This window comes from Botrytis porri (assembly GCF_014898465.1).
Source record: "Botrytis porri strain MUCL 3234 chromosome Unknown BPOR_003, whole genome shotgun sequence".
Lineage (NCBI taxonomy): Eukaryota > Fungi > Ascomycota > Leotiomycetes > Helotiales > Sclerotiniaceae > Botrytis > Botrytis porri.
The window spans coordinates 179,117-203,974 of NW_024066077.1; the positions used below are offsets into that span (position 1 = coordinate 179,117).

The 24,858-nt window shown below is 42.7% G+C and overlaps 6 protein-coding genes across 6 annotated transcripts; 4 read left to right on the forward strand and 2 right to left on the reverse strand.

Annotated features, from left to right (window-relative positions):
- Positions 1–4,073: 4,073 nt before the first annotated feature.
- Positions 4,074–4,461, forward strand: EAF01_002151 (uncharacterized protein; the record flags this gene model as incomplete). Its single annotated transcript, XM_038910402.1, has 2 exons — positions 4,074–4,127; positions 4,186–4,461. 2 exons carry the CDS (start codon positions 4,074–4,076, stop codon positions 4,459–4,461), a joined length of 330 nt encoding a protein of 109 aa, XP_038773324.1.
- Positions 4,462–6,225: 1,764 nt separating this feature from the next.
- EAF01_002152 (uncharacterized protein) lies at positions 6,226–9,066 on the reverse strand (the record flags this gene model as incomplete). The annotated part of the gene is made up of 7 exons (XM_038910403.1): positions 6,226–6,546; positions 6,599–7,490; positions 7,539–8,323; positions 8,370–8,744; positions 8,807–8,833; positions 8,892–8,978; positions 9,046–9,066. The coding sequence occupies 7 exons, from the start codon at positions 9,064–9,066 to the stop codon at positions 6,226–6,228; spliced, it is 2,508 nt and encodes an 835-aa protein (XP_038773325.1).
- Positions 9,067–9,401: 335 nt separating this feature from the next.
- EAF01_002153 (uncharacterized protein) lies at positions 9,402–12,280 on the reverse strand. Its single transcript, XM_038910404.1, has 5 exons — positions 11,888–12,280; positions 11,752–11,776; positions 11,451–11,526; positions 9,854–11,402; positions 9,402–9,803 (listed from the first exon to the last, which is right to left on the reverse strand). Exons 1-5 carry the CDS (start codon positions 11,889–11,891, stop codon positions 9,763–9,765), a joined length of 1,695 nt encoding a protein of 564 aa, XP_038773326.1. The 5' UTR covers positions 11,892–12,280; the 3' UTR covers positions 9,402–9,762.
- Positions 12,281–13,463: 1,183 nt separating this feature from the next.
- EAF01_002154 (uncharacterized protein) lies at positions 13,464–15,587 on the forward strand (the record flags this gene model as incomplete). The annotated part of the gene is made up of 2 exons (XM_038910405.1): positions 13,464–13,992; positions 14,086–15,587. 2 exons carry the CDS (start codon positions 13,464–13,466, stop codon positions 15,585–15,587), a joined length of 2,031 nt encoding a protein of 676 aa, XP_038773327.1.
- Positions 15,588–16,536: 949 nt separating this feature from the next.
- Positions 16,537–18,930, forward strand: EAF01_002155 (uncharacterized protein; the record flags this gene model as incomplete). Its single annotated transcript, XM_038910406.1, has 8 exons — positions 16,537–16,776; positions 16,856–16,868; positions 16,954–17,156; positions 17,313–17,395; positions 17,450–17,819; positions 17,916–18,441; positions 18,497–18,678; positions 18,766–18,930. The coding sequence occupies 8 exons, from the start codon at positions 16,537–16,539 to the stop codon at positions 18,928–18,930; spliced, it is 1,782 nt and encodes a 593-aa protein (XP_038773328.1).
- A 680-nt stretch (positions 18,931–19,610) lies between these two features.
- Positions 19,611–23,099, forward strand: EAF01_002156 (uncharacterized protein; the record flags this gene model as incomplete). The annotated part of the gene is made up of 6 exons (XM_038910407.1): positions 19,611–19,656; positions 19,755–19,938; positions 19,987–20,763; positions 20,813–21,153; positions 21,255–21,744; positions 21,869–23,099. 6 exons carry the CDS (start codon positions 19,611–19,613, stop codon positions 23,097–23,099), a joined length of 3,069 nt encoding a protein of 1,022 aa, XP_038773329.1.
- Between the last annotated feature and the right edge of the window lie 1,759 nt (positions 23,100–24,858).

The following is a 24,858-nucleotide window of genomic DNA, read 5'->3' on the forward strand; positions in this document are numbered from 1 at the left end:
AGATGCAGGTGAGAGGGCTCGATTGGATGCCACGGCACCAATATAGCAGCACAGTCATTCGGTCGATTGTGATCAGGACTGGGATGACCTAGGGATTCCAGAGCTTGGCAAATGACTTCGAGTAAATGAACTCTAGTAAACGCATTCTTTCAGAGTCTTGGGAGATGATTCTGCGCCCAAGTTCTTGAAGGAGTGGCCAAAACTTTCGAGGTCGTCAATAAAGTTTCCCCAGAATTCACCGTTGACGTGATCAGTCGATCTATGGGTAACAATATTCAAACCATTAGATTGACTTTTCGCGACCACAGGGATATCGTAGGATCCCCAGATCCATCAGCGTCGGCTACAACAGGGAAGTGACATGAGATTCTCATCACTAAAAATGACTAAGATTAGACATTTTTCGGTGCACAGCTTCCTTTGCATATGCCCGCAAAATACCTAATCTCAACCACCCATGATGATATGCATGCATTAGCGAGTGGATCTTTTCCCCTTGAACATGTAGCGAGTCTAAAGAGCCAATTTTACCAGTTAGGAGGTACGCTTGTGTATGGGTATTGAGAAGCGAATTTTAGATAAAAATTGAATGACAGGTGGGGAGCACCGTCAGCCCTAGCCTAGCCTGCTGAACGGGGACTGATTTAAACTCATCATAAAACTGCAGCAGCTTTTGTCTCGGTTTGGCTCAGCGACACCATGAATAGCATGCATGTCTCTATGTCAATCATGCGTATTCATAAGGCACGGAGTAGACTAATCAGGCTACCCTCGCTTCATAAGACAGTTACAAACAAAGTCTTTCAACCAACTGCAGTTCAAATAAGCTTTCTAGCCGAGCCATCAGATAAATCAACATGCATATCCAAGCTCGCGCCAAGGTTTCCAGTAATCCATCCTATGTATATTAAAAATCAGCCATCCGCATCACGCTAGAAGCAGGACTTTCCTATCTGAGAGCTAAGCAAAGGATTACCAGCTTGGTATACAATAGTTTGCGACGGATGACGGCTCGAGGACGGATATCAATCCGCATACGATGTAGATATCGGAGAAGGAGTTTCGGAAATGTCCGACCCCGGTCATTTACCGGATGGCTGGATATCGAAATTCGGACTTTGGGGAATTGTCCTGATGGCCTTATGACGATAATGCTATCACAGGGTTCTTAGCATGGGATTATAGTCCCGATTTACATTCGACGTCATCAGAGAAGTATCCTCGGCTTTGGTATTCACGCAGGTCATTGCGTTTGATAGGAGGATGGGCTCTCGGAGAATTCTGTGTGGGATTGAGGATAGAAGTGAATGATTAATAATCATCTGTGAGCTTTAAAGTAGTAGTAGTCTTGCTGTCTCATATCGTGGTCGTTGACATTCTACTTGAAAGTTGAAAACCATAAATTACACTATAGAAGGTTGCTTCAAAAGGAACGGCTTAGCCGATGACAGCATAACCTTACTTAGCGCTAGGTCAACATCCACACATACACACACACATCCACTGCCACATGAACCTTACGCTTACCCAAATAAGTTAGCGGATAGGTTAGATTAGATTAGATTAGTAGGTAAATCATCGGTTCTAGTACCTACACGCTGCTTATATCCGTCTATATACCCAGGTAGTCATATTCATATCGTCGTACCTACCACAAAGATCCAAGATATATAAAAAACTCGCGAATAAGAGATGCTGTTTGGATGGGACTGGGAACAATCTATTGAGTTTCCTAGATGGGATTAGATTAACTCGAACATAATCGAGTCTGGGTCGGATGAGCAAGGGGGGCTGTCAGACTTCTTGGGATTTAAAATTCGTTTGTCTATGTATATACATATATTTATGTATGTATACCTGTATGTACGTATCTTTAACGTAAGTCATGGCGTAATGCGTCTAATGGCGTAATGCGTCTAATTGCGGGGAACCACTCTATTAAAATCTCAATTACTCAACAATCAACTATAATACAATCTCCAGTATCACTTTCAGATTCATCTTCAACTTCTTCTCCAATATCCTCTTCAGTTTCAGTTTCATATTCAATTACTTTCCCTTTCCCTTTTCCTTTTTTCATTGTCTGTACCTTAGTAGCTTTTTCGACTTCCACTACTGCATCACATAATTCTTGCGTAGAAATATGAAAATGACCCTTCAAAACTAGTCTCTTTCCTTTCTTATGTATCGTACGTTTCTTCATAATAGCTCGTAAATTATTCGCATCGTGTTGATGAACAATACTTTGAGCTCGAAGTTGCTCACTCCCAATCGTCAATTTTCGAATGTATTGACGAACCGGGGTTGAAAGAGTCGTATCATTTTCAATTGTTGAATTTAAAAGGTTATTTGCTGTTTGTAAGATTGCTACATCCGGGGGTGAGCTATTGACGAAGACTTGGTTAAAAATATCAAATTGGGTTGGTTCTTTAGATATTTCGACTTCGGGGGTAAACTCTCGATCCAGTGTACGGAACACTCTCTGTGGATTAAATGGATGTAACCCAGCTCCCCGCCATGCCGATTCGATATTTTGATGATGGCATACGTCGGCTCGAGCTTTAATATATGCCTCCATCCATTCAATCTTTTGTATTCGTACAAGTTGAGCTTGATTCAAATCAGAAAGTGCTGCGGTGAGCCGTTTTTTCAATGGACCGAAAACCGCAACATCAAGTGGCTGAAGCAAATGCGAGGTATGAGGAGGAAGTATAAGAAGTACAATTCGATTTTGAAGGCAGTGAGCTATAAAGCTTCCACTAATATGAGAATCGTGGCCATCGCAGATGAGAAGCCGATATTTGCCACCTGCTTTTGCACGAGTTGCAGGTTCGAAAACGCGTTTTAGCCATTCTAATCCATGAAGATTGCTTGTCCAGCCCTTTGTATTTGCTGAAAAGAACCAGCTACCAAGAACTTCCTTCGGAATCCAATTTTGAAGGACATTTTTACCTTTAAAAATCCCGAGTGGTGGAAGAATGGATTCATCCGCACAAATACACTCTACCATTGAAATCCACTCTTGACGGCCTGGATGTGCTTGATGTTTTGTACGAAGTGTAGAATCGATAATAATTCGAGTTGATTCCATTGTCCCAATTGAATGTCCAGATTCATCCATATTATATTCGTCTTTCTTCTCAATTCCATAATCCTGAATCGCTTTTTGATACGCGTCAAACCAAGTACTACATGTTTCCCTGGTTGCACCATCCATTCTTACAGATTCAATTCGACGGCCAATAACAACTGTAAGATGAGGATGTCGTTTGATAAATCGTGGAACCCATTTATGACCAAGAAGGTGTTGTGGTGGGAGTTCAAGGGAGTCAAATGAGAGGCAATCCAAATTATAAGTCCGTTTTGAACGTAACTCCTCAACCAATTCTTTTAACAACTAATGGCCTGGTGAATAGCCACTAATTGTCAATTGCTTTATCCACTTAAGAAGTACATTCTCTTGTACAGCAGAAAGTTTCTGTTGCGATTGACGTGCTTCAGAACGCGATGAACCCTCTTTGACGCGTCGCGTCACAGTATCTTTAGAAAGCCCCAGTTCTTTTGCAGCTTCATATGAAGACTTATACTTTCCATTTTGAACTCCTAATACTGCTTCAGAAAGTCGAGATTCCATTTCCTGCACTTTTAAACTTTTTCGACGGACCATTGTTGAATTGTTGCTTTTTTGATGGGGTGGTCCCCCACAATTAGACGCATTACGCCATTAGACGCATTACGCCATTAGACGCATTACGCCATGACTTACGTTATGCTTTTTGGATATCTACCCTCGTAGTTTATTGCTATCTCTAACTGAAGGAGAATACCACCCATCTTTGGCTTTCAAGTCTCAACTCATATCTTCTTGCTTCTCTCCGTTGTCTGATGTAATGCATCCCAACCTCCTCCCTCCTCCATCCACTTCCCCAACATCCCATTCCAGCAAATCGAACTTCAAACTCCAACCTCCACCTCGGGCTTCTCACCACCCCTCCATCTCTCACCATGCCTACCAACACATGCATAAAGCGCGTTCTCAGCGCCCTTGAAAAAGATCCCTCTAAAATACCTAAATGTTACTTACAACGACAATAGCATCACACCTAAACAATATATTCCCCGATCTGGTAAACTCCCCACTCTCCCAATCCAAAATCTCAAACTCCTAACCACCCCATTCCACAGAAGCCCTCCCCTCCCCACCTCCCACCCCTCACCGATACCATCCTCCACTATATCCAACCCAACTACACCCTCATCCCCCGCGGTCTCCTCACCACCAGCTCCCCCTTCATCGCGAACTATATTGGTCCTGCTCCTCCACCCGGTAGTGCACCACACCAATACACCTTTTTCCTATGCACGCAGTGGAGGAAAACGCTGAGAAATTGGCATCGGATGCGCTTTGGAGAGAATGGGGCTGAGGGGATTGATTGCAGTGAAATGGTTGTGAGTAACTAGATGGGTTGGTTTTGTAGTGGGAGATTATTTGAGTTGGGACTTGCACTTGAGACTGTGTTCAGTAGAGAGAGATAGAGGTATACATTTTATCGCTCATCGTAGGGACTTGGCAGGAAGATACCTACATAATCAATGAAATCTACAAAAATAATCCTCATCTCGTTTTACTTCGCACATCTCAACGAAAACAGAACTTGAAATATCTATCTATCTCATTTCCATCTATGTACCTACACACCTCAACATTTAACGCTATAATCCGCAATCTCTACTTTCCTTTTCATCTAATCCTCACAAAATTCAAAATTCAAACATCGCTCTACATTTTCATACTTTCTAGCTATGTAAGATTACAAAACATGGAATCTTACATACACTTGACTCCCCCAGTATAAGAGAGAAAATGAAAGGTTAGATGCGTCATCTCATATCATGACTCGTGAGTAGATCCACGCAGTATACTTTCTCTCCTCGCCTGAAATCGCACCTCGCTTGAACTCCAGCTAAATTCGATCTGTGATTCGTCGGTCATTACATCATACAATTACCCATTAACTCATAGCTCAACCACAAATTATACAACAGCATGCTAACCCATCGCATCCCAACCAACATCACTCCAAAAACTCCACAGAAGTAAGAATCTACACAACACAAGACCATGATTCACCACACAACCAGATCTCCCGCCGCCAGATTCCCATTTCCCCACAGCACAGCGCATCACCCTACTCCCAAGCTAAGTACAGTACAGCACTGAAACCAACCACAACCCAATATCATATCCATCGCAGAAAAACGAAGCCCCCAAATCCCACCAGACCACGCAGGATCAGTACAACTACCATACCATTTCATTTGCAGTATACCAAGTATATACATCCACAGCATCCGCATTTCAATTCCATCCACAAATCCCCGCGATGAGGATGCAGGAAAGCCTACAAATATATATATATATATATATGTGTATCAGGATTAAACTCAATTCAGACCACTGCTGATGTAACCCTCTCCATCTATACTAGAAAAACCCCCTTGATACAATCGTAGAATAGAACACAAATTCATTACCTGTGCTCGAAGTTCCGGATTCTGGTGTTGTTATGAGATCTTGAGGACGATTGGATGTGGAGTTTGCGGCTGTACCTGGTATCGCCAAGGTTCTCATTGTAGACTACGGAGCACGTACAAGTTCTCTTGTTTTGCGAATGGGTATTATCTCTGCTGAAGGAGATGTTGTTGAAAATAGTTCGGTATTCACTCCAGGCAATCTCAATCCATCGAATTTCGCGAAATCCAAGATGAAATCTCCACAAATCAAACTCCAAGATTATCTATCTTCATCCATGACTTTGTCAAAGACTGCAATGTACCTAGTTAACTTTACTGAAGTACCGGTAACTAATCGGTACACCAGAAATTCTCCATGTGTAGTGATCAATGGATCACTTAAAGACCTAGGAGAGAACCGACTAACTCCCCAGGATCGGCGAGCACGACTACTAAATCTACCCACTTTCATGAGCATGAGATGAACTCTCAGATAGACTATAAAAGTCCCTCTACTCCAAGTGGACAGCAGGGTTAGACATCGTACTTACTAAGATAACACAATGGCATCGCAATGATATCAGCGGAAAACAACATTCGTAACTATGATTAAGGCTAAATACTATCCTCCAAACAGCCCCCTATACACGAAACCCTCAGTTCACATAACCCAGCCCAAGTTCTTTTTCCTCAATGCCATAAACAACCCCTTTAATAAACATAAGCATTTTGACCCAACGGCAACCAATCCGCCGCCTCACAAACAATATGTACACCGTCTGCTTCAACTCTATAATTTTCCGGATCGACCTTCATCTTCGGCATCTGATCATTAAACTTCATATCCTTCTTTCCAACTATTCTGCAATTCTTCACCGCCTCTACGCGACTTTTCAAACCATATGTCGCAATCGTACCGGACGAAATTGATGATTCAGAGACGAAGAGAATAGATGTAGAGGGAACTAAAGGTGCAAACATGGGGCGAGAGATGATAGGTTGAACTGTTGGGATGGAAGCGTTAGGATCGCCCTAAAGTCTGATTAGCAAAGAATTCGAGAGGACATGGGTGAGGATGATATACCATTTGAGCGTAAGCGATCATGCCACTCTTAATAATTGTCGTGGGTTTAGTTCCAAACCAAGCTGGATCCCAAACGACCAGATCTGCGAGCTTTCCCACTTCAATACTGCCAATAACATGTCCCATACCTTGAGCAAGCGCTGGATTAATCGTATACTTGCTAATATATCTCTTAACTCTGAAATTGTCTGCTCCAGTACCCAGATCTTCTCCGAGTACACCGCGTTGGACTTTATTTTTGTGGGCTGTATTCCATGTTCTCATGATAACTTCTCCACAACGACCCATTGCTTGGGAATCGGAAGACATCATACTGATTGCTCCTAAATCATGGAGAATATCTTCGGCTGCAATTGTTTCGGCACGAATTCGTGATTCTGCAAAAGCGACATCTTCGGGAATATTCTTGGAAAGATGATGACAAACCATAAGCATGTCTAAATGCTCATCGAGTGTATTTCTAGTATAAGGTCTTGTAGGATTGGTAGAGGAAGGGAGAACATTCGCATGCTCGACAACACTAATGATATCAGGTGCATGACCACCGCCAGCTCCTTCTGTATGATAAGTGTGAATAACACGATTTTTGAATGCAGCAATCGTAGATTCAACGAAGCCTGACTCGTTTAGAGTATCGGTATGAATTAAACATTGAATATCGAGTTCGTCGCAAACCGTAAGACAAGAATCGATAGCCGAAGGTGTAGTGCCCCAATCTTCATGTAATTTGAGTCCACAAGCTCCAGCAATAACTTGCTCACGGAGTGCAGCGGGATCACTGTCATTTCCTTTGCCTGTTATTCCAACATTCATTGGCATGGTATCACAAGCTTGAAGCATTTGTCGCATATAATTCTTTCCAGGTGTGCAAGTTGTAGCACTAGTTCCAGCGCTATTTACATATTAGATAGCATATAGCAAAAGTTTTTATTTCACTTACCTTGGGCCAGTTCCACCTCCTAGCATCGTAGTAATACCAGATGATATAGCTTCATTGATTTGTTGAGGGCAGATGAAGTGAATATGAGTGTCGAAGCCACCGGCAGTAATAATTTTGCCTTCCCCAGCAATAACATCTGTACATGATCCAACGATCATATTTGGACTAACGCCATCCATCACATCTGGGTTACCAGCTTTACCAATACCTACTATTGTACCGTTTTTGACACCAATATCGGCTTTATAAATACCAGTCCAATCAACAATCAAAGCATTAACAATAACGAGATCCAGTGATATATCATCAGATATACCTGTAGCCTGGCCCATACCTTCTCGTAAAGTTTTACCGCCACCAAACTTACATTCATCGCCATAATATGTCAGATCCTTTTCAACCTTGATCCAGAGATCAGTATTACCTAGACGAATAGTGTCACCTACAGTTGGTCCGAACATTGTTGCGTATGCTTTTCTATCCATTTCGAATGCATCAATATATGCAGCATCTCCACTTGGATCTGGGGTATGCGCGAAACCTGCCTCTTGAAGATTGACTAGAATTTCTTCCACTCGTGAAATATCCACCTTGCCAGTAGCAACGTGGTTTCCACCTCGGATGACTCTGTTGCCACCAATTTCTACTAGTCCTACGGTTTTAGTATCTCCAGGCTCGAATCTGACAGATGTACCGGCTGGAATATCGAGTCTGTAACCATATGCTTTGATGCGATCAAAATCGAGTTGTGGATTTGTCTCAATGAAATGATAATGAGATCCAACCTGCCAATATGAGCAAGTGATTACTGCTTTAAAATCATAGACTCACTTGTATTGGCCTATCTCCCTTGCTTGTCACTCTCAATTTTATTCTCTTTCTCCCTTCATTCAGCTTAACCTTACCTTTTACAGTAATCAAAGCACCAGGCCGTTTGGTTGATTCGTATTCCGCATTCAATGGCAATGGGAAAAGATCTATATCCGGAATTGGAAGAAAGCTTCCATAGAGAGCCTTCGCCAAATCTCCATCATCTGTACTAATTGGATGGTGTACCGTCACCAAGTATGTTCCTGTTGGAAAAGTGCCTTCGACCATAATTTCTGTAAGAGTCGAGCAGACCGCAGGTTGGACATGACGACGCCCGAGCATTGTTGAGCCAATTGACATGAGATCCGCCACTGTATGATTTCCATCGCGAATGAGCTTTGAGGTCGTCAGTTCGTACTTTTTTCCTGCTATTATGGGAAAGGTGGTGGTCGCCAGACCTCTTGAAGATTATTCGCTATAAGCGCCTTGTATCAATTAGTTACAATTGTTTTGAAAAGTTTTCGAATGCCTGGAAGAACTTACAACTGCTTCGGAATGATTGAGCTTTACTCCTCGCGCAAGTCTTCGTTGTGCTAGCAGACCAAGCTGAGAGATAGCAAGCTTATCTATCTGTTTTGTTGATCCCAAAAATTAGCTCCCTTGCTTGAAAGCTGCTGCGATAAGGGTCTGGACTTACTTCTTTAGGTATGAGATGCATCTTTGAGATTGCTATGTATCTCCTCTTGAATCGAATATGAACAATTGCATTAAATGATGTTTTGTCGAAAACTAGATGTGATTTGGAGCTTCTCAAATGTTAAAGTTTTGGTAAGGATTTAGAGATAAGGCACACCTCTCCGTCTATCTAACTGATAAGGGAAGATTATGACAGGGATGGATGTGTCAACTGAATTTTGGCAAAGTCGAGATGTTAAAGAATCATTTTCAAGGTCAAGGTCAAGGGTAGAGGTAGAGGTAGAGGTAGAGGGCGGTTCATACATTTCATCGATGAACGGGTACTACCGAATCGCGCTGTCAGTTATACAAAGCACATGCATAGCACAACTAATCTTGAATTATCGTACCTACCTAGCTAGTGGTATCCCTTACAACGGTTCTTTTGGGCTAATCTATCGTACATCTCAAAAGAGAGAAAAAATGCTTCTTCTGAAGACTCTCCCTGCTGTGACTGGTTCAACAGCTTTCCTTATAATACGCCAGTGTTCCAAACAAGTTTCAAGTAATTAATCCATTGCCAATATTTTCTTCCAAAACACCAATTCCTAACCAGCCCTCGATCCCTTTAGTCCTTCAAACGCACAATGCATACATGGTATAAAACGCCAGAGATTGACAAGAAAAACCTTGCCACGCCGAAATGCTCATCAAATCATTAATATTTACAGTTGGACCCCTAAGAATAGCCGGGGAAAGCTTTCGAAAATGCGCGACGGACTATCGTGGCTCGTTAGTTTGATATGAGTTTGAAATTGAGAAGCGCTTACAGAGCGACCGATTCCTCCTTTGGACCAAATCTGGGTCTTCTAACGACGGCTGTTGTGCTGTAAGTTCCTGAATCCGTTGCTGGGCTCTCTCTTGCCGAGAAAGGCCGTCTTGTATCACCTCAACTCCTAATACGCTATTGGTCTGTGATTGGGGATGTACTGCACTTGTCATAAATGGCGGTCTCGTTGCGATCGGTGATGCGACTGTCATTTGTACATTGTTCGTTGGGACCGTAGAAGTATCAAACCTTCGCCCGTTGAAACTAGTGCCTAAGATTCGGGAAAGAAACCTTGAATGACCAGCCTGAATATCATGGTTATCCTCTGCTATAGTGATACGAGATCTCAATCTTCGCATATTCCTTTCCCTGTTGACCATTGCGTTGGTGATCTCTATTGGGCATTGCCCGACAGGTAAGACACTCTTTTTGCACATAGGGCATAATGAACTGTTATTGCCAAGAAAAGGGTCGATACAATCTGGATGAAATATGTGACCACACGGCAACTCGCGAATCCATGTATTTCCACTTTCAAAGTCATCAAAGCAAACAGGACAAGTAGGTTGGGAGAATACTACAGTTCTTTCTCCCGGATCTGAGATGGAAACTGGTGAATTTCCCAAGTTGGGTACGATAAAAGTTGGTGATAACGCCTTGGATGCAGAGTCATCGCAAAATAAGACCTCATTCGCCTCCGTGGAGACGCTTTTATCGGCATGGATCCCCTCGGCTGTACTTGAACTTCGATGCACCAAAGGGGTCTGTCCAACAAAATGATAAGTAAATATAGGCATCTGATCGATAATCTCTTGTGGAACGGTGAGTCGCTTGATACCCAATGCCTCCAAATTTACCTCCCCGTCTTCCACTCGTCTTGTTAAAGCCCGCCTTCGACTTCTCTGGAGATAATGCATAGAGCCGGAAGTGACTGCGAGCATAAAGGCCAGTACAGCAACAATAATCAACAAAAACTCCCACAAGCTGGGGAGATTTGTGCCATGAGTCACGCGAAGCTGCGTATATACTCGTACATAGTCTCGAGGGTCAATGCCTGGGAACGTGGATAGTTCATGGCCGTTTGGTACGTCTGTAAGATTGCCGGAATATAGACTTATTTCGCGCATCATCCTCTCTCCAACACTTCCAGCAACAGCGTACACCGGATATTTGTTTTTAGACTTCCATGTTCCGCCATCTTCAAGCGCCCACTGATCCGAGCTGATTGGTGGTGGTCGGTTTGTACTATTATCTGGTGGATAGAAGATGAAAGCTCGTATTGGGTCTTGTCGCGCTGCAGCTAAATAGCCTTTTGTACATTCTATGCTGATCCAAGGTGCTAACGCAATCAATGTGAAATCCGTTGCGGGCAGATTGGCTTGTCGAGTAGCATTTGAAGGAACATATTGTTTTGAAATGTTGTAGCATGTGTGTTGATCATCCAGATCTGGCACGTAAAGAAAGCCACCTATTGCACCGCTCGCATCTGCATTATGAGTTGATAATGTTTGTAAATTGTCGGTAATGGTCTCTGCATAAGATATGTTTGGCTATTGACACATTAGATCAATACTTTCTCTAATCGTCCCATAACATACATTCACCTGATTAATGACGCTCGTGAGCTGATCATCTGTGGCCAGGTTATTCCATTCTTCATCCGCGAAAACTAGACTGTAAAACGATTATCAGTAGATGTCTAAGATTTTGTGGTGTGAAGATGCGTGTTGATTGATCGACATAGAGATGAAGAGCGAAGTAGAGAGAGAGGTTGATGATGATGATGATGATGATAGAATGTGGTGTTTCTTGACAGAAAACTCGACATCGTATTCAGTAAAGTGTCTAGAATCGGACAAGAGGAATGAATGCTGTGAAGATTTGTTTGTTTGCACATACACGGAATTATCGACTTCTTTTAAAGCTTTCATTTGTTAGTGAATATATTTAGACACAGAGGATGGCTAAGATACTTGACATCTCGGCGCCAAGCACTCTGGGGAATTTGAAACTTGGCACTAGGTGTATTTCTTACCCATATTTTAAATGGCGCGCAGGATGTTTTTGCGCCGGGCAAAGACCCTTCGGCAAACTGAATGATGGTTATAATTACCATAAAGTGAATTGCAGAACGTGATTCGTGATTCTTGGAATGTTGTTTTCTTAACAATTGTTGAAGGATCTTGAAAGATATATTTTCGTACCCATATTGTTCATATAATGGGATATACCAAGAGAATCGGAGAGTCAGGAAGACTAGGGAGAATACCTAGTATGCATGGGCGGGCTAGCGAAAAAGCTTGATCATCTTTTCGCTCCACGTTTGACACCCACAATTTTTGGCATTGGGGTTTCATGCTCGTTAGAAGGAACTTTCCCCCGATGACAATGTACCGGTATTGCTAATAATTGTTAATGAGAAAGAGAGACGAGATGGGGTGAGATCCGGAGTAAGATTTTGAGAGGACATTTGATTTGATTTGATATGAAATGATGAGAATGATATGTATTACATATTTGTGTCCACCGATGGTCCCAGTATCAAATCTTCACATGGGATATATCGGGTCACTGGGTATGTATGATGAGTACTGCTATGCATGTATCGCATCTAAACTACCGGGTAGGGAGGGAGTGGAGATGACATATTATCACAACTTGTTGCATTCCGTTCTGTACACCGTACTCATCTCACATTGCTCTAGAGAATAAACAGGAAGTGTTACAGTACATATCAATCACATCTCACTGTAACCCAGTCTGCGTGTGCCCATCAAGCATCAAGCATCTAGAATCTAAAAAATAAACAAATTCCAGCACAGTACCACTCTGTTACTCATGTAGCATCTAAAATTCGGAAAACAAAAACATAAATTCCAGTACAGTACGATATATTCTTGTAACTTAGTCCATTACCTATGTATTGATACAACATCTAGACTCTAGAGAAAGAAAAGGAAAAAGAAAGAGAAAAAAGAAAAACAGTAATACGACATCTTGTTGTACTCGATGCATCTCCCTCGTAATTGTAACGTATTGGATGGCTCTGTGCCTCTCGTATTGTCGACGGATTTTCAACATACTTTTTTCAACACCACTGGCGTCTCAAATTTGTATTAATCGGATCAACAGCACGTAATGGCGCCATTCTGACGATCTTTCAGCCAGCCGAATCATGAAGCAAACCGCTATTTAATGAATTTGGGAGATTCTTGAAGCAAAGCTGTAGTTCAACCAATTAAAAATCATGAGGTGTTGTTCCCTGTCCATCACGTACTGATAGACGGCCGGAATAACTATTGACCTAGCCTTATCTCCAACAGGCTAGCTCCACTGTAATTCAACTAAGGAAGCATTACGACCTAGGTACCAGACTTCACATCAGACAAGAAAGTAAACAACATTCATAGCGTTTGATATTTGTCCATAATTTTGATATCCAATACTTATCGATTCTTACTTTATAGATTAGTTGTAGCAGCTCGAACGAATGTCAAGACCCTACCGGAATTCAACAAACTAACACAATAGATGCACAATCCGGTCAGATCCTAGAGTCTCCTCCAGGTCCATTTCTACATACATCTCATACATTTGCGCCTATCTTTAAAATGCCTCCCATGGCAAGTCAAAAAGGAACGGGAAAGAAGGGTCGAGATCCCCGCCAATCCCGAAGTCGAAACACAACACCAAGTCTAGTGGGTACCACGAGCTCAGTCGCGCCTTCTGATGCCGGAAAAACTCCCTACACACAAATACCAATTAGTATTCTTAGAACTTCCGTAGCAGATGAGATTGTCGACCAGCATGCTTCCGCAATTCCCAATTCGAGAGAGCTCGAGGCGCTTATGCAACGTATGGAGAGGCTAGCTGCAAGCATAGATGAACGTGCTGCGGTATGCGACAAGGGGATGCGAGTTCTGGCACAATCAAGAAAGGATCGGAACGAAGAACTGGAAATTGAAAAGCGAGACGAAGAATTGAAAGAAAGAATGAGGAGAGACCAGGCGGATGAAGATGAGCGTGGGAGACATAAGGCTCACAAAATCAAAAAGAGAAAGGATGTCAGTAGTGCTAGAGAAGAGCGGCCATTGACACATGGTGCCCATGGTTTGGCACCACAAGATGGATCCAATATTGGTAAGTCACCTTTCGATACGGTATAAACACCAGTATAGTATTGACTTTCAGCTTTACTTCAAACCGCACCTCGCTAATTCAATTCACTTGCAGAAGTCGCCGTTCCAAGCCGTGACTATACACACAAAAATCACAGAAAAGTATCAAAAGAACGAGACAATGATTCAATAAGCTCGTCACTTTCACCACCTGCTCCTGCAACGCCCACCGCAGGCATGAACACGGATACGAAACCAAATGGCACTGCCGAAGAAGAATCCAGCTCCGATGAGCATCAACCTCCTCCAGCACCCAAAATTGCCAATTACCAGACATTTGGAGCGGACCCATCTACGTTTCCCGATCCAACGGTCTACGAAATTACAAAAATAAAACCTGGTGATCCCAGGATGAGCGAAGAAGAAAAGAAGAAGGTTTATGCTGTAGCAGCCTACCCGAGGAATGATCTTCATGATCTTATCCCTGGAACACCACCCGACAAAGATTTCAGCAACGCGAAACCCACAAACCAAGTACAAGCTAATACTTTTGCGACATATTTGGAGCCATACTTTCGACCATTCACAGAAGAAGATCTCGCCTTTTTACGTGAACGTGGTGATCGTGTGAATCCTTTCATAATTCCTAGACGCGGAAAGAAGCACTATACCGAAGTCTGGGCTGAGGAAGATGGCGCCATGTCAGTGGATACACCAAATCAAGGGCGAGATAAATTACCTCCAAATCAAGCCCGTGGAAGTATTGATGAGATCGATGATGCCATAGCGGAAACGGATCAAATTTCTGCTGGCCCAATGTTATCGAGATTATTGGCAACGTTAAGACCGGAAAATAGAGCGGCTCCTTCCGAAGATAAGCCTTTGACGAACGGTGTGAGCAATGGCGAAGGTAGTTTCAATGGTGAAATAAACGGCGACATGGGGGAACCAAGTCAGCAAAGCGACATATCTCCATTGCCTCCTGCAACTTTTATGGCCGAATCAGCATCGGAATCATGGAAGAAAGCAACTCACCCAAAGCTTGATCATGCGCAAATAGACGAAAGGATTAAACAAGAGCTTCGACATATTGGATTTCTACCCCCTGATGCCGAGCCCGACTACGATGCTCATTATGATGATGAGATAGCTGCCCGTCTGCGTTTCCTCCAAGCTAAATTAAAGGAACAATCGATCATTAACGGTGCACGTAAGGCTCGATTACAGGAAATCACGAAGGAGCGCATGGCTCATCAAGAATACCAAACTATCCTTGAAGATCTTGACGGTCAAGTAAATGCGGCCTATACCAAACGATCCCGCACAATCGGAAAAACTAAAAAGAATAAGAAAGCTGGCGGTGCTGGCGGTGGCAATCAAGCTGTCAATGGTGCTGCTGGGACAGCAAGACCAGGTCTCGGTGATATGACCAAATCATTGATGGAAAAACGTCAGAAGTGGATCAAAAACATTGGGGCAGTGTTTGATGATGAACGGAATTTGGGCAAAGTACCTCGTGCAAAGGATGAGGGTAGCTCAATCTTCAAGCCTGAAATCATGAGCGAATTCATTCGGAGAGAAAAGGATGGGTGGGATGATGATGGAGAAGAAGAATAATCTTGTATTATACACTTAACTTTAAGAATGGGTCATATTGATACGGGACTTGAGGGATTTTTCAGCTACGTTGTTGGCTTAGCAGGCAGCTTTGGAGTTCACGGACAGGGAGGTTGCATTAGTATTGCAGATATAGCGTATGGCTTTTATGAATGAATGGATTGCTTTGACTTCATGGTATACAGAGAGTCGTTCATTATTCTGGACGAGTTGTTTGTGTTGGGAGAATTAATGGGTTGGCAAAAATAGCCTGCTCATTCTTTGTAAGTGAAATAAAGTGACTTCGAGTAGTACACGAGAGTCTTGGAGATAATTTGTGAGAGTTACACAAATTATCTAATTCATATGCAGTTCATTCTTAAATGTTGTTTATTATGACGGCTCCAGATGGGTAGATGCGTTGCATATTCCTTTTGCCCGTAGTTCTTTGCTTAGAGGGTAGCACAATAATCGAATTTGTTTTGGAGAATGCATGTCGATGGGCTACCGTGTTTGACATTGGCGTTTGGATTGTCGGGGAGAGTCTTTGTGACTTTGAAGTATGATTCAAATATCTATATCGAGTAGGGAGACATGCTCGAGGAGGTATATAGTATTGATCGAAGCTTTCGTCATGATCAAGAAGCTGCAGAAGTATGCTTTTTAATTCGATTACAAGTTGAATAAGTACATTCACTTGAAACTTGCTGGTCGAGAGAAGCGATATACAATCTACGTTCCCGTCCGTGATACTCATGACCATTATCGTCATTTTCCTTATTTCACTCCGAAAATGAATGTTCTATTCCAAAATACAGATAAGAGTATTAGATCAGCCAAAATAAGAGGGAGTGTTGGTCGAGGTTTCCAGAAGAGGCAACGTGCCTACCACTTTCAAGAAGCGAGAAAAAAGTATAAGTAAACAAACACCCACAACTCACCTTTTCAACAACAACCAACGATCTCAATCATGTCGTCTCCTTTTAAAACTTCCCCAATACGTCTCAAGTCTCCCCGAGATAACTTGGGTTCCTCAATGATGGAATCAGCTTACAAAACACAGCAAGATTTGATGGCCAGAAAAGCAAGGGAAAATGGAATTCCAACCTCTGAAATCAAAAAACGATTTCAGGCAACATTAAGCCAAATTTATCAGGAAAATCCGCAATGTACTGAGGCTTGGGCATTGGGAAAAGCAGAATGTCATGTTGTATGTAAACCCCCATTTATCTCTTTTGTCTTGCATGAGTTCGTCACGTCGGCATTAAGATACTGACAGCGCGCTCTAGTGGACTCAGTTCTGTGAGTTTCAATATTTCACTTCATTCATATAAACATTTTGTGGTTTGGCTGGGTAGTTAAAAAGTCACTTCTAATCTGATTGTAGTTCCAAACGATCCATGGCCAGGTATCCTTCCCAGTACATCACAATCACCCTTCAGTAATGAGATAATGCGCTCCGAGTCCGGCGAGATTACGAGTTCGCCGGAGAAGGGCTCGTTGAGTTTCCCAAGCAGACCGAAGCCTAACTTTTCAATCAAGATCGAAGATGTACTTCTTAATACAGCTGGCAATCCAAATGTACTGGCGGTATACCGAGAAGCATTACTAAACATGAAGGAAAGATATCCACGAGAAAGCTTGGAGTGGCAACAGTGGATGGCAGGAAGTAAAGTTTGGGTGTCTAATTGTATACCTTTACCAGAGAAATTGGGTTCAGGTGTATCCTTGCTAACTTATCTTTAGTTCGTCAAAAGGGTACCTTTCCCTGCGACGAGCCACCCAGATCATACATTCTCCGATCTTCAGATGCCAATCGCCTCAACACTGTAGGTTCTCGCCGTAGTGGTGAGGATAAGTCTAGAAGCGGGGCGATTTGGTAGTAGCTGGCAAGCCGAAGAGGCGACTAGTCGACGTAGATCTAGGTCGCCTCCGATTGAACAGATGGGAAGAGACAGATATAGACCAAACAGGTCCGAAGGAACCACAAGACAAGGTAGGACAATCAAACCCGAAGAGTCGCTACGAAATCTCAAAGCAGTGAGAGTTGGAGAAGCAAAGAAAGACAGTGGAAATGTAATGAGGGCTAGAGAGGATGATCCATTGACTTACGGACCAAAAGAGAATGAAATGCAAAAGAAAGCATACATTATGGGTGGTGTTGAGTTCCGACATGTTTTCTTTCGTGCTTTGCAAACTAGTAGAGATTTTGTAAGAGCGCGCCATCCTTACTGCGACCGTTCTCAAAAACATGTAAGTCTTAGGCGTTTCCTTATTTCAAATACCCAAATCTCCTTAATTGTCCAATTTTCATCGTATCATTTACGGTTTGGTACTAACTTCACTTAGTGGCTTGCCGATCGAATGGCATGGGAGACTGTTTTCAAAAACGAGCCATTTCCCTGGTTAAACAACAAGCCAGCAGGAATTCCTTCATCGGCGAGTTTACCACCAATTCACAAAACATCAAGAGAGATTACTGGCAATTACTCCATGGCTCCCCCACCGGCTCAAATAGTCTCCAATGTTGCCAATACCAGTCATCATCCGGTATACAGTATATCAGGTAGCAGATCGACCCAGTCGAGACCTTCCTCTGCTTATAACGCAAACGCGTCTGTCGGAACAGATATATCTGGTGGTGCAACTCCTTTTGAATCAAGTCCTGAGATGCCAAGAAAGCTCTCAGCGGCACTACTGAACAAAGGAGTGATGAACACTATTGGTGAGGAGTCCTCGGAAAATAATGGAACAGATCTTGTCGAAGGTAGGAGAGAAGTGGCTATCAGAAAGAACACACTTTTCCGTGCCCTTCTAGGAGATTGGGACGATTCTTTCAAATCCGTTCAAAGAGGTCTTGGGGTTACAATAGATTGTGGGTGCTTCTTCTCCTTCCAACTGTTTTCTTAGCTTAGGACTCACAATTCTAGATCATGACGATGCCTCTGGACACTTCAAGCTCACTATCGAGCCATATCAGCCTGGGGATAACGTAGCGCTCGAAAGAGCGCACAAGTTCCTCGAGATCTGGAAGAGGTTGATATACTCTGATCAGCTAATCAAACTTGAATATTTCTGGGCTCAGTATAAGAATCATGACAAGGCAACTGCAGTAAGTAGCAAAACACAACTGTTTGATTCGTCCTCCTAACGAGTCAATCTTCCTTTCACTCAAGAAATCACTTTCTCATTCTTTCAGGTCAATCGGAAGCCTATGATACATGTCAATGGCAAGAAGATTCTTTGTCAAGGAAAGTTCGGTGACCTCTGTGGTTTCTTCTCACAGGAGATTCAGGAATATCAATCCAATATGGCTGAATATGCCGAGACTGAAAATGGCACTTGCCTGCAGTACCCTATTTGAGGTCAGGCCATATGACATTTATCTCAGCAGTTACCCACTGCCGGTACTGCTTGATGTTGATACTAAGGCAAGAAATAAGATGCTTGATGACCATGATGCCTTTCTCGAAGAGTGGGTTCGAAGCTCTTTCCAAAATCGAATAAGCTTATCGGACATGAGCCACGAATATGCACGAAGGAGCGACCAGAAGCGTATGGAACTAGATATGGATTTGGATGAGCTTCTTAAAGAAGGAGCAGCAAAGGCGGAAAAATCACACGTCAAGATTGTAGAGGTAGTGATTTTTAGGAGGTCTTATATTTGCTCTTTGTTTGGTATGAATAGTAGCTAGCCGTATACGTATTTTGCAATGATCGTAGATTCTTCGAATCAATACCATAGTACCATGCATTCTCGACTGCTTACCAAAACATGTCAATTGCCAGTTCCACCAGTTCTCTTCTATTCTCTTGCGGGACAAAAGAAAAGATACGTTCATTTGGACAAGTGGTGTACTGCAGGGTAGAATCACGTGGTAGCCTGTCTTAGCGTGCCTTTTGTCGCGTTTAGGTTACCTAACAGTATCGTCCATTTGTTCTTCTCCAATTCAAACTTTGTAACATCTCTGAGGAGTTCGATCAAATTATCTCAACATGGGATATTCCATCTGTACCTGAAAGTGCGGGAACAGATCCTTCAAAATGTCAACATTTGGCGGGTACATGCCAGAATTCCCTGACATTCGTGGTAAGTAATAAATATCTTTCATTCAGAAAATGAAACGTTTTGGTGGATCAAATATTCAGCGGATTGTTTTAGTAAGCTTAGGACTGACATTGTCCTAGTCGATCATTTTCGTCAAATCATAGGTCGAACTGCTCCCCTAGCATGCTTCTTAAGCCATGTTCACAGCGACCATCTTGAGGGACTTGATAATGATCGCATTAAACTGCCATTTATTTACTGCTCAGCAGCTACCAGAGAAATTCTGTTGAGACTCGAAAAAAGAAGAGACCGCTTGAACTTGGCGTAGGGTATTTTAGAAAAGGAGAAGAGAACTTATAAACATTTGAAAAGTGTTTTAAAACCGATTCCACTGGAAACTCCAACATTAATTGAGTTGGCGCCAAAAAATGAAGTCAGGGCCACATTGTTCGATGCTAATCATTGCACCGGGGCAGTGATGTTCTTGTTTGAAAAGCAGAACACTGCAATCTTGTATACTGGTGATATCAGATCAGAACCATGGTTCGTCAATAATTTGACACGAAGTCCATTCTTGATCGAGTACACAAGCGGCATGAAGACTTTAGATTGTATTTATCTCGATACAAGCAACACTGGACCATTAGCATTCCCCACAAAGGCTGATGGGTTGAAGGAAATGATTGAGAAAGTCAGAAAGTATCCACCAAATACCAAGTTCCACTTTTCGGCCTGGACGTTCGGATATGAAGAGGTATGGGCAGCGCTATCACGAACACTTGACTCGCAGATTCATGTGGACAAATACAAGTACAAGTTATACCAATCGCTACGTCAAGAAGGGTCGGATGGTCAATCACGATTCTTGGCACCTGAGGGTCCTGTGCTGGTCGGGTGTATTGTTGGAAATGGCCCAAAAGAAGGTTGTTTGACTACCGATAAAAGCGTACGAATCCACAGCTGTGAGAAGGGAATGGGCTGTTCGGCTTATGGTGAGGATGACATTGTGTTAATACGCCCATTCATTGCTCATGGACCAGATGGAGTGGAGATAGCAGAAGTTGGTATCGGAGGTGGCTGGGGTGATCTAGTACCAAGTTATGAAGTGGCCATGGATTTCGATGATGTCAAGGGATTCCTAGAGACAGTGTAAGTTTACCCTTTTTTTTGGATGGATTTGTACTAACATTTTAATGAGTTTTGCCGAGACAGATCAACCCATGATTGAAGACATTCGACGTATGCTTCTTGCAGAACTAGCATCTACGAAAGGGGCCATATCATTAGATGGTATGCAATTTGGTAGTGATCAAATCTCTTTAAAGGGACTTGGTGAATCTTTGCTTCGAAAGTTGGCACAGAAATCTACTGTAATCCCCGACAAGAAGAGAGACGCTATTCCTGAAAAAGGTCTCCCCAAGGTAATCAAATTTCCATACTCACGTCACTCGTCATATGCCGAACTTTGTCATCTTGTTGAAATATTCAAACCAAAAGATGTGTATCCATGTACTGTAGATGAAGAAGAATGGCATGAAGGTACGTAACCATCCCTCCCATCCTCCCCCTTTTGTTGTGTAACTATATACCCTCATACCACTTGAACACTTACCAATTTCTTGAAGACTGACTCTTTAAAGGATTAAGCATGAAAACTCTCTTTGGCGATCATTGCTCTGCTTCAATTTTTCGACATGATGGTGAAATGCGAGAACTGGCTGCTATTCGTGTTGCCGAAATGGCCATGATTTCAAGCCAACGAACGCAAACAACAACTGCTTCCAAATCTTCTCCAATGTCGACAGGCCATTTTAAGGAACTCACTGTAGCAGCAGCCAGATTGGATAACGAAAGTGGCCCTTCCACGCCAACTCCATTCCAAAAAGGGACAACTAGAATTGATCGACAATCAATGTCTAACTGGTCGCAAGAGCTGGTATCCTCATCTCCAGTTTCATTATCTCAAATAGGTGTAATGAGCATCAGTCAGACACCAAGATTAGTTGCTACAAGTTCAGACTCGAGTTCAAGCCGTCAAGCGTCGCAGCGAAGAGTGGCCGCGGATATGATTAGTCCACCACCCTTGAAACGCGTTCGGCTCAGCGAGGATTCTCAAATGGGTGATTCAACGTAAGGTTCTCCGGGATGTTCCCTATTTCCCTCTTTGTGGGATGCTATTCTGCTTCTTCATCACTTTTCATTGCAGTTTCGCTTCAGGCTTCTTGATGAGTAAACGCTGACTCTCTTGTTCCAGATCTTCGAAATCACCTACCCCTTCAAAATTTGTCACGGACTTGGAACAACAGAGCATAGAGTCCTCCGCTGAGATCAGTGGCGACAATGTTGACTTGACAGTCCCACTCAAAATATTGATGGGGAAACTTGGTAATGTACCTGAACTCTTTGAGCAAACGCGGAAAGCATTATTGGATCTCAATATCGATGAGCTAGATGTTGAGGCATACATCGCCCAGGAATTACCGACCATTAATTCCATCTATAAACGAATTTGCCAGCTCATACCACCACCCATTCTGTCGGCGCTTTATGATAATATGCAATCACTTTCTCACAAAGTCGTCGCAAATTTTGTGGAATTGCGTAATCAGGTAGGCTTGCATGTATACCTAGAGATGGAGGTGGGGATGTATGTGCGTCGCCAGTTACTACCACTGCAATACCTCACTGAAGAGCTCAAACATATCAAGTCATATTTGGAACAATCCCCAAGTCAGCGTAAGCCCTGGAAATCTAACGTGAGTCTGGAAAGCATGTCAGAAGTATTCACACTTGAAGTCAATAGCAACGCAGATACCGTCGATCATCAAGAAATCTCCACACCCACGGACGAGAACGGTCTAGCAGCAGATGGCACCATGGAGAATTGTGAAGATAGTTCTTCCGCACCGGTAGAGATAGAGGATCTTTACGAATATGAGAATGTCCCCTTCTATGACCCAATCGATAAGATCATTCGATGTGGAGATTGTGATCATGAGATTTGGGAGGACGCAGCTGGAAGGTTAGATGTGACGCTCGGATTTTGCACTCGCTGCGGCAATGGGATTAGCCCCTTTTATGAGGATGCTGATTTTCCTGGGAACATCCCTCGCATCTACGAAGACGAATATGGAAGTGAGGCTGACGAAGAGAGAGCCCGAGTATTGATTGGAGATACACATCTCGATTATCAATCCTCAGCTTACGATACCCAAGACGAGGATTCCGAACTTGTTGCGAATGAAGATTATGAAGTTGATAGCTTTATTGATAACTCCGAAGTGCTAGAAATAGATTCAGAGTCTGAGATCTCTGATAGTGAGAGTGAGGGAGAGATAGATTATAAAGCCGAGTTCAAAAAACTGCAAGCGAACTTTGACCTATTGATGAATGGTTATTGCGAGTTGGCGGATGAGTTTGCAGAGTTTAGGCATGATATGCTTGGTGCGAGTGAAGCAGAAGATGATGGGGATGGGGGGGGGTAATGATGAGGAAGAGGGGAGTGAGAAGAAATGAAGTAGGGGCACATGTGGTGGATGTGGTGGTGAAGCAGGGGGAGCTTGTGGTGGAGGATGTACTCGTTTCGTCGTCCAGAAGTGTTGGTGGGGAGGAGGGAGAGAGAGATATGGGCGGTGATGAATTTAGAGATGAAGAATTTGAGGAAGATGATGACTCGATTGTTGATATTCCAAACGAGGTTTTCTGATCCGAGAGGACAAAGTATGGAATCGTGAGGGTCAATACAGTTGGGATTGGCTGGATGGCTGGCTGGTGTTAGGAGAGAGAAGGGGTCGGTTATTTGCTTCTTACGATAAATTTTGATACCCGGAATTTGCTCTTTGCATTGGTGTTTGCTGGGAAAGGATGACGGTGGGATTTAAGGTGTTTTAGAGGGAAAATGGTATAGGTATTGCTATGGGTATGAGGTTCTTCATAGTAAATTGTCTGATTTAACACCCACGGATATGGATGGGAAGAAATTGCTTTAGCATTCATGTTGCTATCTATTTGTTATGATATTATGAAGGATCAAGGGGGAAATATTTCTCTATAGCTCGATAGCTAGTTTATGGTTTTATTAATACTACCATACATTCGCATTGCAATTTATAGTCACGTTCAGATTCACACCTAGCATAATTATATGTTAGCTCCAATAAATAATAAACTAGTATTTACTTCTTGTTTTCTTAGGGGTATTTGTATGTACACAATACTATATATACTGTATACATACTTAAATTCCAGTCTTCAGTCTTTAGCACAGTATATCAGTATTTGTTTGTTTGTTTGTTTGTTTGTGCATCTGTTGACCCCTCATTTTACTCCCTTCAATTCTCAGCTCCCCTCTCCCCTTGCCCCTCTTCCTTTCCCTTCCCTTCCCCACACCTCCCCTCCACCTCATCCTAGCTCATCTCATCTCAGCTGGTAAAGGATTACAATTATGAAATATCACATGTTTTCGTCACAACTTTCCAAATCGGCAATGCAATGCCCTGCAATGCCATGGCACTCAACATGGAGTGAACACATGGAAATCAGAAATCACGAGATGTGGGTGTGTGTGGGCTGTGGGGTGTGAATGATTGGATTGGAGAAGATGTTAGAGAAGTTCCAGCTCTGCTGGGCTGGTGGGTGGGTTGGGAATGGGAGGGGTAGGTGGGTACGAATCATTAGTATCTATACCGTGTTTAACATTACTCTGTACGGAGTATATGATTACTGGTTATACTCCGTAGATAATCATAAGCTAGATAGATGAACAGTCGGAGAAGGAAGGAGTGGTAGATACTCGCTACTCTGGAGTGATGGTGTATGTTTTGCTTTGCTTGCTTTGGGAGTGATGGGAATGAGGGGTGGGAGTGGTAATTGGGTTGTTGGGGTTGATTTTTATATTTTTATAGATTAATAGTTACCTACTACTCGGCGAAATAACTAAAGATATATAAGGTTAGTATAAACAAAAAACATTTATAACTTCAATATTTTTCAATAAAATAAACTAGAATTGATATATATAATTGATTAATATAATAATTCTATTATATAAAAGTTCTCAAGAAATAGTTACTTGTCTGGCTCGTCTCGGTTACTTACAATGTGATGATGAAGAAAAAAAGAAGGCATGATATGATATGACATGAAGTACGGGAAGATTAATTATCCTTCTCGAGTACATATTGTTAGCTAGGAAGTACACAAGTAAGCAATCCGATTTGGTAGGGCGGGATAGGGCAGACAGGG

Excerpts from the sequence above, each read along its gene's own strand:
- EAF01_002153 (XM_038910404.1), bottom strand. Across the intron at positions 11,527-11,751 it reads AAAGAAGTCGATAATTCCGT|TCTAGTTTTCGCGGATGAAG; the intron begins GTATGTGCAAAC and ends ATCGTTTTACAG. Across the intron at positions 11,403-11,450 it reads GCGTCATTAATCAGGTGAAT|CCAAACATATCTTATGCAGA; the intron begins GTATGTTATGGG and ends ATGTGTCAATAG.